The following is an 18775-nucleotide window of genomic DNA, read 5'->3' as shown; positions in this document are numbered from 1 at the left end:
TTGTAAAATGGGAAAAATAATACCTTTCTTCACACAGCTGCTATAAAGATTAAGTGGAATCATGTATCAAAAAGCCTAACATATTGCGTGCAATAATAGTCACTTAATAAATGTTAAATAAATGCAGTTATTCAACCCACAGTCCCCAAATCAGCTAGAAACTATGCACCATCATTTCTTCCATGCTATCAATACACACAAACAGAACAACATAGTTATATACAGTCTAGGTGAGCATTCCTAAAATCTCTTGGGTCTCTACTTCTAAAGAAAGCAACAAGTATCTCTTATAGTGCCTGTAAAATTCCCACTTGAACCCAAATCTTTCTAGGGTTATCTAAAAACTAATAACTGTACCTCTCCGCCTATTAATTATAACTATTTTTTTTAATCACACAATTTCTCTCTAGCTCTTTTTAAAGAAAATATTGCTGTTGGAATTTTGTTTGTGCCTTAATTTTGTTTGAAGACACAGATTATGAAATGCTGCAGATGACTGTGATTTAAAAATCAGGATAGCCAACAAACTAAAGAACCACATACCTGTATTTAGTTCCTTCATCCTGCTCCATCTGAGTCTGTAGCTTTGCAAACCATGAGAAAAACTACAAAAATAAAGGGTATTATATTGTCAACAAAACTAAAACAGACAAAATGCAAAGTGGCTATATTTAAACAGCAAGTCAAAAGGGTAGACACTATCTAAGTCTTATTGTTTGGGGTTCAGATATTAATAATTACTTTTAACCAGGAGATAACAATTTAATTCCATAGTCATTATCTACATGCTAGGAAAAGCAAAGGATATTAAAAACACTGGCCATATCCATACCTAGAGTCAAACAAGGAGGACTATTAAAGATACAATATGTAAAAAATATACATTCTTTCCTAAGAGGCTAATGTCTATTTGCTACTTTGCTCAATTTGAGTAGGTAACTTAGGGTTTGGGGGTAAATGTTAATATTAATGTTTTCTAATAAGAAACGTAATAATATAAACTGAAATAATATAATAGAGTGGCTTAAGAACATGGATTTTCGTTAACAGCTAAACCTGGGTTTGAGTTCTGGCCCTACCACTTATGTCATGAAAAATAGCTATTATTAAAAAAAGGTGGAGAAGACTGACCTTAAGGAAACATAAAGGATGATGAAAATGTTTTATATCTCAATCATACTGGTAGTTACACTTGTCAAAACTCATCAAGTGATAAACTTAAAACAAGTACTTTTTATTGGGTATAAATTACAACTCAATATACTAGTTTTTTTATTTTAAAGAGAGAGACATAAGTACAAATTTAGCCCAGATGACTTTTTTTTTTAACAGCCCAAATAAGTTCAGTGACACGGTGCAAGATTATCTTCTATAATTCTCAAGTGGGATTTGAAGCCAAGGGTATGCTTTATGCTCTCAAAAATATAAGGCTTGTCAAGTACCTTAGCTATCATTTATTGAACATTGACTGTGTGCCTGCCATACACTGTATTCATTATCTTACTTAATTTTCAGAAAAATCCCATGAATGGTTATACAATCATCCTTGTTTTACAGATTAGAAAACTAAAAGCCTAAGGTATAAGTAATTTGGCTAAACTCACAAAGATGGTAAGTCATGGAGGAGACTTTCAGATCCAGGTTGGCCTGACTTAAGAGGTGGAGCTCTTTTTCACTCTGCAGCACTGCCTCTTGATTTACTTACTACATATGCAATTCAGCAGGCTTCCTTTTTGTTTTACTTGGTAAATGACTAGGCTCTGATTTTTACAAGGCAGAAGAAGAACCAGAGGAAGTAGCAGAAGAAACTGCTACACATTTAGGTTTAAAATTAGGAATAAATAAAAATTAAGGGAAGATTACACACGTAAATTACTCAAAAGTAACTATAAATATTTCATCTAAAGAGAATACTTAAGTTCTTAAAAAAAGAAATTACAAAGCAACAAGCAGAGGGTGTATTTGCACATGTGGGAGTATGTGCGCGCACGCATGCACACACGCAAGCTGGGGGGGGCATTAACATAAACATACACTGGGGGAAGTCAAAAGTGCATGAACTATTAAAACCCTAATGACTAGCTATCAACATCCAAACTTGGAATATCATATCTTTATCTATATTTCAAGTATAATTGGACAAAAGGTTAATTTAAAACACAAAACAGCCACAGGTAACACCAAATCAAGATTGTTCTAGAAAGATCTGATATTAACTATAGTTTCAAATGTTCAGAACTTTTAATTAGGACATTTTTATTAGCCCTGTCTTGAGATATTCAGAATAATCAAACGTCCTTAGAAACAACACTGCCATTCACCTGCTGTGCAGTTTCAATTCTTTCTTCTTCCATTTCTAAGGAAGTAAAACCCTTGGAGAGAATGTCTTCTGTAGATTCAGGTACTACCGAAGTCTGTGCAACGGACAGCGACTGGGATGTTATGCTACACATATCTTCGACCGGAAGCTTCAAAAAAAAAAAAAAAAGAGCCCCCAAAATATTTAAATAACTTGAAAATTCTCTAAACTCAAGTTATTCCATCTCACTGTTTTGAAAGAGAAAGGAATGTTTTCTGTTAAACCATTTGAGGTAAATAAATGCCATATAATAATACAACTAGGCTCTTTTTAGTAAATGCTAGTCTCAAAGTATAAACGTGATACTGGTATCACACCACTAGTAAAGTATGACTTTTGAGTTACCTTTCTAAAACTGGTCATTAATCTATGCCAATCAATACACATTTTCTTACTTGAACATCTTGTAAACTGGCCCCAAAGGCAAAAACCTGTGTTGTTGAAAGTAGCTTGCCTTTCCAGATCTAACAAAAGAACTTGGCCTGATTAATCCACCAAGAGAAAATAAATCACACCCGAGAATTAACTATCAAAATTACCAATTATCTCCTTCTGCCATGTCTACCCCGGCACACTTCACACACACCTTCTTAGTGACTATTTTGAAATTTCAACTGAGTAGAAAGAATTTCAGAGTTCCCCATTAGTTTCAGAAGAGCCCCACCTAGAAGGCCTCACTTTGACGTCCTCAGACCTACAGCAGTTTCTAGTTCTCCTATAGTCACACAGACATACTATTTTTAGGCCTATAATAAATGGAGTGTGGATGCAAGGTAAAGTAAACAGGCCTGTTTCATTTCAGTTCCAGTTTTTAGTCCTTAGGGCATAACATTTAAGACCCACCTATATAAAACCTTGACCCAGGGCTTTAGGAAATTGTCCCCATCTGTTTTTCTAGATATAAAACTTTCATCTGAAGATAGGATTTTGATCTTCAAAGCTTAAAAAAAAAAAAAAAGCTAGATGCACAATGCACCATCACCAATTTAGAAAAACAACCCTTTAAAAATAGGCTTTTTTGTGGGGCACCTGAGTGGCGCAGTGGGTTAAAGCCTCTGCCTTCGGCTCAGGTCATGATTCCATGGTTCTGGGATCGAGCCCCACATCAGGCTCTCTGCTCAGCAGGGAGCCTGCTTCCCCGCCTCTCTCTACTTGCCTCTCTGCCTTCTTGTGATCTCTGTCTGTCAAATAAATAAAATCTTTAAATAAATAAATAAATAAATAAATAAATAAATAAAATAAAAATAGGCTTTTTTGTATCTGAGTTCAAGTTGAGTGATACCTTCTGGTATAATAAAGCATCTTACAGCAGGACACCTGGTTTGTCCTGATCTTGTATAAGCTGAGAGACGATGAGCAAATTACTTAATGCTCAATTTCTTTTCTATAAAATATCCTCAATTTTTTTTCTACAAAATAAAAATTACAGTATCAGGGCCTCTGGCTGAGGTCATTATCTCAGGATCATGAGATTAAGCCCCACATGGGGCTCCTGGCTCAGTGGTGAGTCTGCTTCTCCCTCCCCAATGCCTCTTCCCCTGGCTCATGCTCGCTCTCTCTCAAATAAAATCTTTAAAAACACAGACGGCTTCCCAGGGGAATTCTACCAAACATTTAAAGAAGAATTAATTCCTATTCTCCTGAAACTGTTCCAAGAAACAGAAATGGAAGGAAAACTTCCAAACTCATTTTATGAGGCCAGCATTACCTTGATCCCAAAACCAGACAAAGACCCCATCAAAAAAGAGAATTACAGACCAATATCCTTGAAGAACACAGTTGTGAAAATTCTCACCAAAATACTAGCCTATAGGATCCAACAGCACATTAAAAGGATTATTCACCACAACCGAATTTATTCCTGGGCTGCAAGGTTGGTTCAACATCCGCAAATCAACCAATGTGATACAATACATTAATAAAAGAAAGAATAAAAACCATATGATACTCTTAATCGATGCTGAAAAAGCATTTGACAAAGTACTGCATCCTTTCTTGATCAAAACTCTGCAAAGTGTAGGGATAGAGGGTACATACCTCAATATTATCAAAGCCATCTATGAAAAACCCACAGCAAATATCATTGGAGAAAAACTAAGAGCTTTTCCACTAAGGTCAGGAACACAGCAGGGATGTCCATTATCACCACTGCTATTCAACATAGTACTAGAAGTCCTAGCCTCAACAATCAGACAACAAAAAGAAATTAAAGACATCCAAATCGGCAAAGAAGAAGTCAAACTCTCACTCTCTGCAGATGAGATGATACTTTATGTGGAAACCCAAAAGACTCCGCTCCAAATCTGCTAGAACTTGTACAGGAATTCAGTAAGGTATTAGGATATAAAATCAATGCACAGAAATCAGCTGCATTTCTCTACACCAACAACAAGACAGAAGAAAGAGAAATTAAGGAGTCAATCCCATTTACAATTGCACCCAAAAACATAAGATACCTAAGAATAAACCTAACCAAAGAGGCAAAGAATCTGTACTCAGAAAAACATAAAGTACCCATTAAATAAATTGAGGAAGACACAAAGAAATGGAAAAATGTTCCATGTTCATGGACTGGAAGAGCAAATATTGTGAAAATGTCTATGTTATTTAAAGCAATCTACACGTTTAATGTAATCCCTATCAAAATACCATCCTTTATTTTTTTTCAAAGAAATGGAACAAATAATCCTAAAATTTATATGCAACCAGAAAAGATCTCAAATAGCCAGAGGAATGTTCAAAAAGAAAGTCAAAGTTGGTGGCATCACAATTCCAGACTTCAAGCTCTATTACAAAGCTGTCATCATCAAGACAGTATGGTACTGGCACAAAAACGGACACATGGACCAATCGAACAGAATAGAGAGCCCAGAAATAGACCCTCAACTCTATGGTCAACTAATCTTCAACAAAGCAGGAAAGAATGTCCCATGGAGAAAAGAAAGTCTCTTCAACAAATGATGCTGGGAAAATAGGACAGCCACATGCAGAAAAATGAAATTGGACCATTTCCTTACACCGCACACAAAAACAGACTCCAAATGGATGAAGGACCTTAATGTGAGAAAGAAATCCATCAAAATCCTTGAGGAGAACACAGGCAGCAACCTCGACCTCAGCCGCAGCAACTTCTTCCTAGGAACACTGCCAAACGCAGGGGAAGCAAGGGCAAAAATGAGCTACTGGACTTCAACAAGATCAAAAGCTTTTGCACAGCAAAGGAAAGAAACAGTCAACAAAACCAAAAGACAACTGACAGAATGGGAGAAGATATTTGCAAACGACATATCAGATAAAGGGCTAGTGTCCAAAATCTATAAAGAACTTCTCAAACTCAACACCCAAAGAACAAATAATCCAATCAAGAAATGGGCAGAGTACATGAACAGACATTTCTGCAAAGAAGACATCCAGATGGCCAAAAGACACATGAAAAAATGCTCCACAACACTCAGCGTCAGGGAAATACAAATCAAAACCACAATGACATACCACCTCACACCAGTCAGAATGGCTAAAATTAACAAGTCAGGAAATGACAGATGCTGGCGAGTATAACCCTCCTACACTGCTGGTGGGAACGCAAGCTGGTGCAGCCACTCTGGAAAACAGCATGAAGGTTCCTCAAAAAGTTGAAAATAGAGCTACCCTATGACCCAGCAATCACACTACTGGGTATTTACCCTAAAGATACAAATGTAGTGATTTGAAGGGGCACGTGCACCTGGATATTTATAGCAGCAATGTCCACAATAGCCAAACTATGGAAAAGAACCTAGATGCCCATCAACAGATGAATGAATAAAGAAAATGTGGTATATATACACAATGGAATACTATGCAGCCATCAAAAGGAATGAAATCTTGCCTTCTGCAATGACGTGGATGGAGCTAGAGGGTATTGTGCTGAGCGAAATAAGTCAATCAGAGAAAGACAATTATCATATGATCTCCCTGGCATGAAGAATTTGAGAGGCAACGTGGGGCGTTTGGTGGGTAGGGGAGGAAAAAATGAAACAAGATGGGATTGGGAGGGAGACAAACCATAAGAGACTCTTAATCTGACAAAACAAACTGAGGGTTGCTGGGGGGAGGAAGGCAGGGAGACAGTGGTTGGGTTATGGACAATGGGGAGTGTATGTGCTATGGTGAGTGCTGTGAAGTGTATAAACCTGGAAATTCACAGACCTGTACTCTTGGGGCTAATAAAACATGATATGTTAGTAATAAATAAATAAATAAATTTTTAATCTTCGGGAAAAGAAAAGAAAAGGAATCCTTGTATCTCTACTATGAAGCCATTGTGGAAAAAAAGAAAACACAGATGTGGGAAAACAGGCTTTTTAAACTCCTGGGAAGCTGCAGGCCAAAAAAGAAAAACAAAACTGCTTAGGAAGGTCCTTGATCTGCCTTCTCCCCACAAATGAGTCTAACTCAAGAGCCAGGAGGTTGTGGGTATATGTAAATACATCTTATTAAGAGCATCACTAATTCATGGAAACTACCTGAATGGTGACATAATACCTCAGTACAAAAGGACAGAGTAAGCACTAAGATTCTCAAACCCAGTGAGACTCTACCTTGAATCTGAAGCATCACCAGCAACTGTGTGCTGCCACCAAGGGTAAAGGGCCTTTGCTTCATTTCAATTCCAGTTTTGAGTCCGGAGGCAGAGAAGCTGTGCATTCACACTGCTCCTGCTCTGTGGAACCAGCCCAATTACTAACAACAAACAGCCTCTTTGGAGAGGGGGAGGTGACCCACCAGAAACAACACTAGGTGTATTTAGCATAAATCTCTAAATCAGAATCTAGAGTGCTTCTTGGGAACAGAACAGTCCATATGCTATTTTTATAAAATTATACCTCATTAGGAGTAAAACTTAGCTCTAAATGAACAGACTGTGACAAAATTCAAAACTATGGGACGCCTGGGTGGCTCAGTGGGTTAAGCGTCTGCCTTTGGCTTTGGTCATGATCCCAGGAGTCCGACATCAGGCTCCCGATCTATGGAGAGTCTGCTGCGCCCTTGTGTGCTCTCTCTCTTTCCTCTGACAAATAAATAAAATCTTTAAAAAAAAATTAAAACATATGATACCTAAAAGGGAAAAGGGCTCCGAGGGAGATGTGGATCGGGCTCAGATTTGAAAAACATACTAAAAAGCAGGGATACTAGGCTTTTTTCTAGGCTAAGGTAAAAGAAAGCTGGACAAAGGGCTGCTGCAGTAGATTCATCAATGCACTCCACACAGCTAAAGCATCAGTGAAATTAAAGACAGTCAATACAGTCACCCAACAGTAAACACACCCAGGGAAAACGGAGTGAGAAAATACAAACTGAACACACCATCCAAGAACAGTGGGATGACATCAAATTACCTAGTATATGCATAATTTGAATCCCAAAAGGAGAGCGAATAGGATAGAAAAAAATTTTAGTTGAGAATTTTCCGAAAGTAGTAAGACATCAAACTTCAGCTCTAAACTCAGAGAATTCCAAATGGAATACACACACACACAAATGCACATCTAGGCACATGAAATTCAGACTCCTGAAAAACAAAATTAAAAAGAAAATCTTGGCAGACCAAGGAGAAAAGACTTCACATGCAGAAGAATGAAGATAAGAATTATGGCAGACTTCCCATCAGAAATTAAGCAAATCTTTTAAGTGATAAAAGGAAAAAACTTTGAATCCAGCATTCTTTATCTAGAATATCTTTTTTAAATGAAAGGGAAATAGAGACTGTTTAAACAAAGCTAAGAAAATGCATTTCTAGCAGACCTGTACTACAAGAAATGTTAAAGGCAGTTCTCCAAAAGCAGACAGAACATAAATACCAGATGGGAACCTCAATCTTAAAAAAAAAAAAAAAAAAAAAAAAATCAAATAAACAACAAAAAACTAAAGCTCTCCAGAAGTGCATAAAATAAAGATATATATGACAATTTTTAAAATGTTTAATTACTCAAAAAGATTTAAAGGTCAAAAGCAAACATAGTATCAATGTATCATTGGTTTAAAACATATGTAAAAGTAAAATACATAACAATAGCACAAAAGAGAAAAAGGAAGAATTAAGAGGCTACTAATATGAGGTTCTTATTCGCCCATGAAGTACTACAGTTCATTTAAAAGTAGGCTGTGACTAATTGAAGAAATATGTTGTAAACACTAGGGCAATCATCTGAAATATTGAAAATCCACAGAGAACCTAGCAAAATTCAGTCCTTCAATACCACTAAGACCTATATCCATCTTTAATTCAATCCCTTTGAGAAAAAGATCTTAAATGTATCTTTAAAAATCATATAAATCAATGTCAAAATTCTGGTTGTGATACCAGGAAACACACGATACATGGTTTTGCAAAATGAAAATGTAATCATATTCTCTTATCAGAGTTTGAGGTCTTAAACGACATAATTTTGACACCACTTGACAATATATCACAAATTACAAATGAAAAGTAAAATTCTACTTGTTCCAGAATCATTTATAATATCCATAGCAGTCCTTTTAAACAAAGGAACTTGAAAAGATAATAAATTCACATGGTACAAAGTTTAAAGGGCATTCAGTGAAAGTCCCCTTCCTGTGGACCCATCCTCCAACCATCCAGTTCCTTCTTCAGAAGCTATTAGAATTTTCTCATGACTCTCTCCTACAATAGCCTAAATACACACAAGGTTAAGTGTACCTTTGTAACCTGAATAATAGTATGCTATACACACTTTGCCTTTTCCAATTAATATACATCATTTTCAACTGTTTTTCAACAGAGTATGGATTTTACTCTCTCACTTTAAATTCATAACTGTCACTAAACTGTAAAAGGCCAATTATTTTAGAAGTCCAGGGGAACAGAATGGTTATTTAAGTAAAAATCAAGTCGTCTTCTCCTCTGCCCTCCTAGTTGTTCTTCTCTAAGACAATACCAGTGTTTATAATCGAGAAATTCTGCTAAGGAATTTGAGGGCAGAATGAAGAACTTAAGAAGGAATGAAAGAGATAATTTATAATTTTTAATCAATCTTCCCTTATAGAAATTATTCAAAACACAAAAACATAATTTTATTCTAAATCATCAAAAGAGGGTGCCTGGGTGGCTCAGTCATTAGGCATCTGCCTTCAGCTCAGGTTATGATCCCAGATTCCTGGGATGGAGTCCCACATCTGGCTCCCTACTCAGCAGGAAGCCTGCGTCTCCTTCTTCCCCTTCGCCTGCTTGTCTTCCCTCTCTCGCTGTGTCTGTCAAATAAATAAAATCTTTAAAAATAAATAAATAAATAAATATCATCAAAATAATTACAATAGAAAAGATCCTTCCCCTAACCCCCACTTTTAGCCAATTTAACCATTTTCAATATTTTTGATGGTTATCCCTTAACTCTAAACAGATTTACACAAGTCTTCACTCAATTCAACAATCTGAGGTCCCCACTAAGTAAAATGAAGAAATGAGCATCCCTAATATTTTCCTCTATGCTTAATCTCAAATCCTGTCATTTATATCATCTCTTTTGTAGCTCTTCAAAATGTAATATTTATACTTTATTCTGTAATTAAATCTTTAGATTTTTAAAATGGTAATACATACTTCCTGACTTCCATAAATTTACCAGAACTACAAGTTCACTGATAATGTCTTTCTTCTTGGGGTGCCACAAATATTACTGTCATGTCAAAAGGACCAAAGGTGTCATAGAAATGTGGTCACTCTGTCATCTTGAACCAAAAAATATTTATCCTCTAGTGGTGCCTGGGGGGCTCAGTGGGTTAAGCCTCTGCCATCGCCTCAGGTCATCATCTCAGGGTCCTGGGATCGAGCCCCGCATCGGGCTCTCTGTTCAGCAGGGAGCCTGCTTTCCCCCTCTCTCTGCCCGCCGTCTGCCTACTTGCGATCTCTCTCTGTGTCAAATAAATAAATAAGATCTAAAAAAAAAAATTATCTTCTAATTTACTCCAGAAACAAAATAATATGAAAAACTCTAGATACTTGAGAAGGTAATGCAGGAATTCCAGATATAATCTATGATGCTATGAGTAAACATGGTAACTTAAATACATGAAAAAGCATTCTATGTGATTACTTTATGTACAAATCCTAACTACTTTTCATGCATAAGGACTTTTATTTTATTTTTAAAGATTTTATTTATTTATTCGACAGAGCAAAAGCAGAGGGAGTGGCAGGCAGAGGGAGAGGGAGAAGCAGGCTCCCAGCTGAGCAGGGAGCACCATGTGGGGCTCTATCCTAGGACCCTGACATCATGACCTGAGCCAACTGAGCCACACAGGTGCCCTGCATAAGAACTTTTAAATACCAGAAGCAGAAGGAGGCTTCCTGTCCTGTTTCCTTGTTCTCACTAACACAAAACCAATTTCTCTCAAACCAAGCAAGAGAGAAGCCACACTGACCAGTTCTAATAAGTAATTTTTAATAGAAACAAAACAAGTTGCTTTTTGGGGCGCCTGGGTGGCTCAGTGGGTTAAGCCGCTGCCTTCGGCTTAGGTCATGATCTCAGGGTCCTGGGATCGAGTCCCGCATCGGGCTCTCTGCTCATCAGGGAGCCTGCTTCCCTCTCTCTCTCTCTCTGCCTGCCTCTCCATCTACTTGTGATTTCTCTCTGTCAAATAAATAAATAAAATCTTTAAAAAAAAAAAAAAAAAAAAACAAGTTGCTTTTTAAAGAGTGTGAGAAAATGCCCCCATTAGGTACATTTGCTCAACTGTCTTCCTTTCTCAAAGCACCTGGAACAGAAAGGAAAATCAAGAAGAGGTGTGATGGTCACAAACTTTCCTGTTTTGACCTCCCATTCGCTCCTGGCTCTCCTGGCTGGCTCAGGCAGTAGGGCATGCAACTCTGCATCTGGGAGCTGTGAGTTTGAGTCCTACACTGGGTGTAGAAATTACTTTATAAATAAATAAATAAACTGGCTCTCAAGCACTCCTGAGTCCTCTGGCTCACTTACACTGTATTGGCTGCTAGAGAGAACTGACATTTACTACCAGAGAGAGAAGAACACAGATCTAGGTTCCTAATTGGCAGTCCTGGAGAGTTACCGAATAGTTTACTCAAATGGTACATTAACATCTTAAATAATAATTACAATAAACTATCAACCTTACCTGACCAGCTAAGCAGGTCCAGGAAAAAACAAATAAATAAATACACCTTTCTTTCCCAAACTTTACTTCTTGCACAGTTCTGGGTTAGACAATATCACTTTCATAATCCAAACACTTCATTCCTTAAACGAGCCCTGATGTTACTTTCTCTCTTTGGAGCAAATCACTGAAGAGGTATAGATGGAATCCCAGAACCTTCCTCAAGGCACTTAACCTCTTCTTTTTTTTACCTTTGGTCTGAATGACACCTGTACCAGCTCAGGATCATAAGATTCTAATCTATTCTCTCAAGTTATTAATCATTTGGGGGACAAAAGCATAAAATATAATACTACCAGGACACTTGCTGTGTGCAGTTTACATACATGATTTCACTGAATTCTCACAATTCCCCATCAGACAAGTAAGGTACTATTATGATCCCCATTTTATGAAGAAAAGAAGAGGTTAAATATATAAGAACACACAGCCTTTAGGAAAACACTGTTGCAGTACATTTCAGGTACATTTCAGGATCAATTATTGTAGCCTTTATCAAGAACTACTAAGTTCAGCAAAAAGAAAAAGGCCCTCACTACTAAAAAATTTGCCCTGGCTACAAGAAACCAGTCTACTTAATACTCTGCAAACTCTTTTATCTAACACCAAAAAAAAAAAAAAAGATAAAACTTCTTTCCAAGATAAGACCAGTTCCCCTTCATAAAAGAGAAAGCTATTTTCTAAAGAAGTTAACAGCTTTATGATATTTACTGAAGCGTTAGCTGGTCTTTTGCTGTCCAACGAACCTGCTTAGTTCCAGTTGTTCAGGAAGTAATTAATCTTATGAAAATTGTGAAACACTACAGAAAATCCTTTACAGAAACACTTGATGAAATAAAAATTGAGGCATTCTTTTTCAGCACCAGTGTTAAGAGTGGTAAGAGATAAAGAATTCAATTCCAATGTTCCTACCAGACATATAAATACTTTAGTAAAGATAAATGAAGACTGTAGAGAGCTACAAAACAATGATCCCTCTGAAGGATCCCAGACAGGTAAATAAAGGTCATTACATTCTCGTAGGAATCCGGTATCTACGCTTTGTGTACAAGAACACCTTCACTGAATCCCTAAACTTGTCAAGCTCATCTCCTACCCATGACTTTCCATTGTTTTTTCCTCCACCTGGAAGGTTATTTCTCTAGTCTTTGCAAGGCTGGCATCTTGTTTTCCACCATGAGTTCTCACCTTAAACTCTCACTTTGTTAGGCTTCCTTCCTTGTCCAGAGCACATCTCATCCCTTTGTGTCACACTATCTTGTTTTATTTTCCTTGTATCATGCATGGATCACTCTCTGAACTTACCTTATTCTTTTTTCAAGTTCATGATCACAATTATGTCAGCTCCATGAGACTAGGATCTTGATTTTCCTACCCTTCTAGCCTCAATTCCTAGCCCAGAGAAGGCACATAATATATATTAAATGACTGCATAAGGAGAATGTGGGCATTATACTACATAAATATGAAAAAAAAATGGGGTGAAAATGAAAGATTCCATTTACCTCCTCCAAACCCCTTTCCTTCATGCTCAATAATAACAGTTTATAAGCTAAGATAATAAAAACAAATTGGGTTACTATTCTTGTGGACTGTGTTCCCCACAGGTGAGGCAATGTCCAAGCATCCTGCTTCTGTAACAGGCCAAATCAATTATAAACAGACTGGAACATTTATAGAGCAAACAAGTTCTATTATCCAGAGCATAAAAGACTTTGATAGCCAAGCCAAAGAAATTTCCACCTGTTTCCTCCTTTATTTCAGCACAGCATCCTACAGGTGGACAGAGGAATACAAGAAAGAACACCTGTACTTTATCGTGCAGCACTTAACAGTGAATTTTCAAATCCAAGTTCTCAACCTCTAATATTTGAGGGTAAAAAAGAAAAACTTTAAGTCTCTAAAAACAATCTGCCTTTGGACACAATTCCAAATCGTGTACAAGGAGTGCTTCCAACATAAAAAAATAACCATCATCATTAATAAAATGATAATCCCAAACCTGGCCCTCGAAACCAGAAAAAAGTCTGTGTCTGTCAAGCATCTGACAATTCATAAGACGTACTTCTTGGTATTGCAACTGCTTGAACTGAATCACACAAGCGGTAATATACATAATATTTTAATGAAGATTAAAAATGTTGACACTAACACCGAAAACCAGCGTTACCTAATAAGGTACTGACCCAGCTTCCAAAGAAAATTCGTTTTTATGGCTTCGTTATAGGTCAGATCAATCGATCTCCCATAACCCGCACTTGGAGAGCTTATTGCTCAATGTGCGATGGATGAAACCGTCATTCGGGATCAAGTTTTGTCTCTCCAAGTGCCCCCGTGGAAAAAGGAAGCTGGGTTACTCATCACGGTGGTAAACGAATACCAGTAGGAAGAAGGTTGTCCTGAAGCAAAGCTCTTCGGGTTCGGTGCCCTGTCCTGGGAGATGGTGGGCAGCAGGAAGGGGTCTCAGCTGATAGCAGGGACACGGGGGGCAAGACGCTCAGGGCAAGGCTCCGAGCCAACCGTCCCGGAGAGCTGGGTGCCAGCCAACACCAGCCACTGGACGCCCCCGCAGACGTCCCCGCGCGAGAGTCGAGTCGGCGGTCGCCGGCAGTGCAAGGCCTGACAGCCCGGGAAGGTGAGGGGGCCTCTCCCACCCGAGCCGTCACCGTGGCTGGGGAGGAGCGAGGAAAGCCCCGGTGCAGGAGGCTGCAAGGCCGCGGTCCGCAGGCGCGCCCGAGGAGCACCCCAGCCCCGCCTCCTTGCCGCCCCAGCCCGGTTCCAGCAGGTCACCTCACCTCGAACGGAATGGGCAGGTTCTCTGCCGCCGCCTTCAGCTCCAACACCGAGTCCATCTGCCTGTCGGTCAGCGGTGCCGTCGTGTCGGGTCGCCGATCCCACAGAGCCAGCTTTTCCCGAGCGTCCCGCTCTGCCGCCGCCTCAGGCGGCAGCAGGAGCGCCGCCTCTGCCATTGCCGCCGCCCCTGTGGGCCTCAGCAACACCGGGGTGGTGGGGACCCCGACAGAGAGGCCCGGGCCACTTCCGGGGGAGCCAGGGCTTCCAGCGAGGCACCGGCGGCAGGGCGGAGCGTAATAACCTGACCCCGGAAATGCTTCCACAGTGTGTGTGGGCGGGACCGAGTCCAGGATAGACGTGGCTCTAAACAGAGTACCAATATTTCCGGTTGGGATATAGAAGAAGCGGGCGAAGAAGACAGGCCCTGACGGAAATAGAAATGCCCCTACCGGAAGCCTCTTTCTCAACTTCAATAACTTTATTTTTACGTGTTCTTCAGATTATTGACAATTGAGCTACCTGACCCTGCCGGCAGAGGTCCTCCCGAGCTCCAGGATCTCGTGCCTCTGCTCACAGCTGAGTAGTCTGCGTGGAGTGCGTGGACCGTGTGATTTCCGTGTAGACATGTTGACAGTTTCCACCGCCTAGATCACAACCACCAGTATAAACTTTTCCAATGTCCAATAAATCTGCTGTTAGAAAATTAAGTTATGAAAACAAAATTTCAAAGATTTCTGTATATCAAAAATTCTTAATAGTATTAAATAACAAAACAAATGTCCAACATTGAAGAACTGGATTAATTCATGGCATTGACACGTAATTAAGGTCCTATTCTGTCCAGGGGCGCATGGGTGGCTCAGTCCGTTAAGCCCCAGCAAGCGGCAGACCCTTGAATTCGGCTGGGGTCCTGATCTCAGGGTCCAGGGGTGGGTCTCCATGCTCACCCAGGAGTCGGTTTGGGCTTCTCTATATCCCTCTCTACCCCTCCCCCCTGCTCTCATGCACTCTCCCTCTCTAAAATACATAAAAAAATTTTTTAAATACTCTCCTTTTAAATCATGTTGTAGTTTTTTTTAATCATGTAGCTTTGACAAATAATTAAAAACAAATAATTATACTGGATAATTTATAAACTTATAAAAGTTCTATATTCTATAACTTATAGAATAAATAAATATCTGTGAGTCCATACTGATATAAATGATTGAGTAAGTAAATGGGGGATAAGGGATAATTCTACAGAGGAATTCCAATCAATAAATATAGAACGAGCACTGAAAAATAAAATTAAATTTTAAAAAAATAATAGAGTGAGAAAAATAGTAATAATTGATGGACAAAATCTAAAAATGGATTCTAAAATTAGTGGGTGAAAGTTTGAGGAGAAAAAGTCACATTGTATCAAATGATCTCCCCAAGGTATTTATTAATAGCAATGAGGGAGGCAGATATTAACTTTACAGTGGAGAAACCTGACAAGTATCACCTTAACCAAGCCACAGAGGTCAATGTCATCATCATGAAACTCCCAACATGATAAGTTGAGAAGGACACAGTTATCACTTCTGTGGTGATACTGCAGGTATTCCTGCCAAAAATGCAAAACTACATTCTAATTATAAGGAAACATCAGACAAATTCAAATTGAGGGGCTTCCTGTAAAGCAACTGACCAGTATTCTTCAAAAGTGTTAAGATCATAAAAGACAAGGAAAAACCATGGAACTGTTACAGCCAGATACAGTACAGGAATCAGGGTTAGATCTTGGGACACAAAAAAGGAAAATTATAGAATAAAATACAGATATTTGAATAAGGCCTACAGTTTAGATTACACTATTGTACCAATGTTAATTTCCATTTTGATTATTGTACATGATTTTGTAAGATGATAAAGTGGAGGAAGCTGAAGAAAGGGCACACCTGTACTCTCTATTACTTTTGCAACTTTTCTGAAGTCTAAAATTACGTCAAAGTCAAGAGTTAAAACTCTCATGCTATAGAAAACATTTATCTATCTAAATGTAGGTGGTTGGGATTACTAATTATGGGTTTTTTTCTTTTCGTATCTTTTTTTTTTTTTTTTTAATCACTCAACCCAGTTTCAGAGCATTGTTTCCCCATCAAACCACTCCACTGCTATTTCCTAAAGAAAGTCTTCTTGTAGAAGCACCTGGGTGGCTCAGTGGGTTAAGCCTCTGTCTTCGGCTCAGGTCATGATCTCAGGGACCTGAGATTGAGCCTTGCATCAGGCTCTCTGCTCAGCAGGGAGCCTGCTTCCCCCTCTCTCTCTGCCTGCCTCTCTGTCTACTTGTGATCTCTCTCTCTGTCAAATAAATTAAATCTTAAAAAAAAGAAAAGAAAGTCTTCTTGTAGATCCATAGAGACATGTGGATCTATTCGTCAAAGTACCTAAACACACCAAGTACTTAAAACACTTTCTCTTCTTGCCAGACTGGTCTCTAGTTCCAAAAATCTCAGAAATAAAATTAATGCTGTTGAGTTTTGTGATGTCAATTCCTCACCAAACATCATCCTTTTATATTTATCCAAATATAAGCATTTTTCCCTCCCAAATGTGTTTCTATTGCGGATTCTCCTAAATCTACTTTCTTCTAAATATTATGTTTAATTCCTTAACATATTTTTAGTAACTGGTGATTTGTGATGCTAAAGTGTTGGAGGAGGTCATCGAGAAGACAAGACCGCCAGTTGACCTGAGAGCTGGACTTGTGACCATCAAGCCTCCTCACCTCTTCCCCTGTCCTTAGAATGTAACTTTTGCCCACTGCTCCCATGGGGGTGGGGGGGCTCTTTTCAAGGACACAGCCTTGAGAGAATAATACGTTGTTGAGACAATCTGGACTGAATATATGACTAAACCCACTGAAGGCCTCTGTCTTGGAGTGGCCTGCTACCTTCTTTGGCCTCTCCATTACCTTCCAAGTGTGGCTGCCAGTTTCTAATTTCAGCCATGGAATTTCCAAGGCTTCAAGCCGACATAAAGGAATGCAATGTGGGTCATGGTACCCATGGCCAAGATTCGGGTCAAGGCTGAATGTTTAACTAGCTGCTGTGAGATCAAATGAGGGGAGAGGACCATAGATAGGCAACACAATAATGCCTGGTCTGTTCTTGAATCCAAGAACCGAGAGAGCTAAGGAAGGAGTGCCTGGGGGATCCAGCAGTCACCAGCTGGCCCTGCAAGGACAGGAGGAAGATAAGAACAGGGAAACCGAGTAACAGCAGTTTGCATGGGGTATTTTAATCTTGTGGAGCACTGGCATAGAAATATACACCTGCAAACAAGGCAGAGGTTGCTCTAGGTTGTTCTAGGTATACTAGAAATGTGGTGTACAATATAATAATTCTTCAGCTTCAGACAATAATGCTCTTTTCTGTATGGACAAGTATTGTCTGGTCCCCCCACCCCCACCAAAAAAAGTACAAATTTCCTAAAATGAATCCACGTTGATACTTTGTATTACAAGTCATCTCCTGTTTTCAGCTGGTGATTAACTTATTCCCGGAAGTTCTAGAGGCCATGACAAATACAATTAGTTTTAATTCTCTGCTATAATTCTTACAAATGTACTTGAGTCAAGAATTGCTACCCTTTCCCATAAAATCATTCAAACTGATATAATGAAAGCTCATATTGCAAAAACCTGTACATCTATAAGATACACATTTGTGTTCATACTGTGTGCATGTGTGGGTGTTGGTGTGCAAGAGGAAATAAGACAGGATTGATTGCATAGGCTATCTTGGGAAAATGACAAAGATGAGGTCAGAGGAGCTTCATATCCAAATGATCAATGTCCCATATCACAATAGATGACATTTTGTGCTTTTCAGATTTCACTTTTAATCTCTTGATCAAAAATCCTATGAGTAAAGCAGCATGGCAGTTCATCTCATTTACTTCACACAAGATGGTGAAGAAAGTTTTCAACGACATTTGGGGGGGCCATGGGAAAAGGCCACTTTTATATACTCTTTCTAGAGGGAAATTTGCCAACTCCTATCAAAACTGAAGAAATGGGGAGAGAGAAGAGAGATCTCTCTCTCTCTTTTTTTAATTTATTTATTTGAGAAAGAGAAAGTGAGTGCGGGTGCCCAAGAGAGGGCGTGGAGGGGGGAGCACAGGGGGAGAACCTCCAAGCAGACATGGAGAGAAAATGGATACAACCTAAATATTTTTCGGTTATAAAAGAAGTCTTGCTCCTATTATCTACTGCTACCTAGCTGACCAAACCAAAAATTTGTGGCCTAAAAATAGCCCACCATTTTGTTATCTTTCATAACTGCACGCATCAGAAAAGTCTATAGGGCACAGCAGAGAAGACACATGTCTGCCTACCACATCTGGAAACCACAGCTGGGGTGACTCTAATGGCTACAGCCTGGACCTCCCAGGGCTGTCTGCACATCTCTGCACCCTCACAGG

At 39.0% G+C, this 18775-nt stretch overlaps 1 protein-coding gene across 2 annotated transcripts in view; it reads right to left on the bottom strand.

The window, feature by feature from the left end:
- The window catches only part of COG3 (component of oligomeric golgi complex 3), a 79943-nt gene extending 65306 nt beyond the window's left edge, over positions 1–14637 (bottom strand). The window contains exons 1-3 of one of the 2 annotated variants that reach the window (XM_059143809.1): positions 14326–14636; positions 2322–2468; positions 544–605 (exon numbers count right to left, since the gene is read on the bottom strand). In XM_059143809.1, the coding sequence (XP_058999792.1) occupies positions 544–605; positions 2322–2468; positions 14326–14499 (383 nt within the window). In that variant the 5' untranslated portion in view covers positions 14500–14636. Of the gene's footprint in view, positions 1–543; positions 606–2321; positions 2469–14325 lie in introns of both variants that reach the window. The other variant, XM_059143810.1, reaches the window with a different exon arrangement.
- Between the last annotated feature and the right edge of the window lie 4138 nt (positions 14638–18775).

Source organism: Mustela lutreola, chromosome 13 (assembly GCF_030435805.1).
Source record: "Mustela lutreola isolate mMusLut2 chromosome 13, mMusLut2.pri, whole genome shotgun sequence".
Lineage (NCBI taxonomy): Eukaryota > Metazoa > Chordata > Mammalia > Carnivora > Mustelidae > Mustela > Mustela lutreola.
Note: the sequence above shows the minus strand (reverse complement) of the source record. Positions and strands in the feature narration are given on the sequence as shown.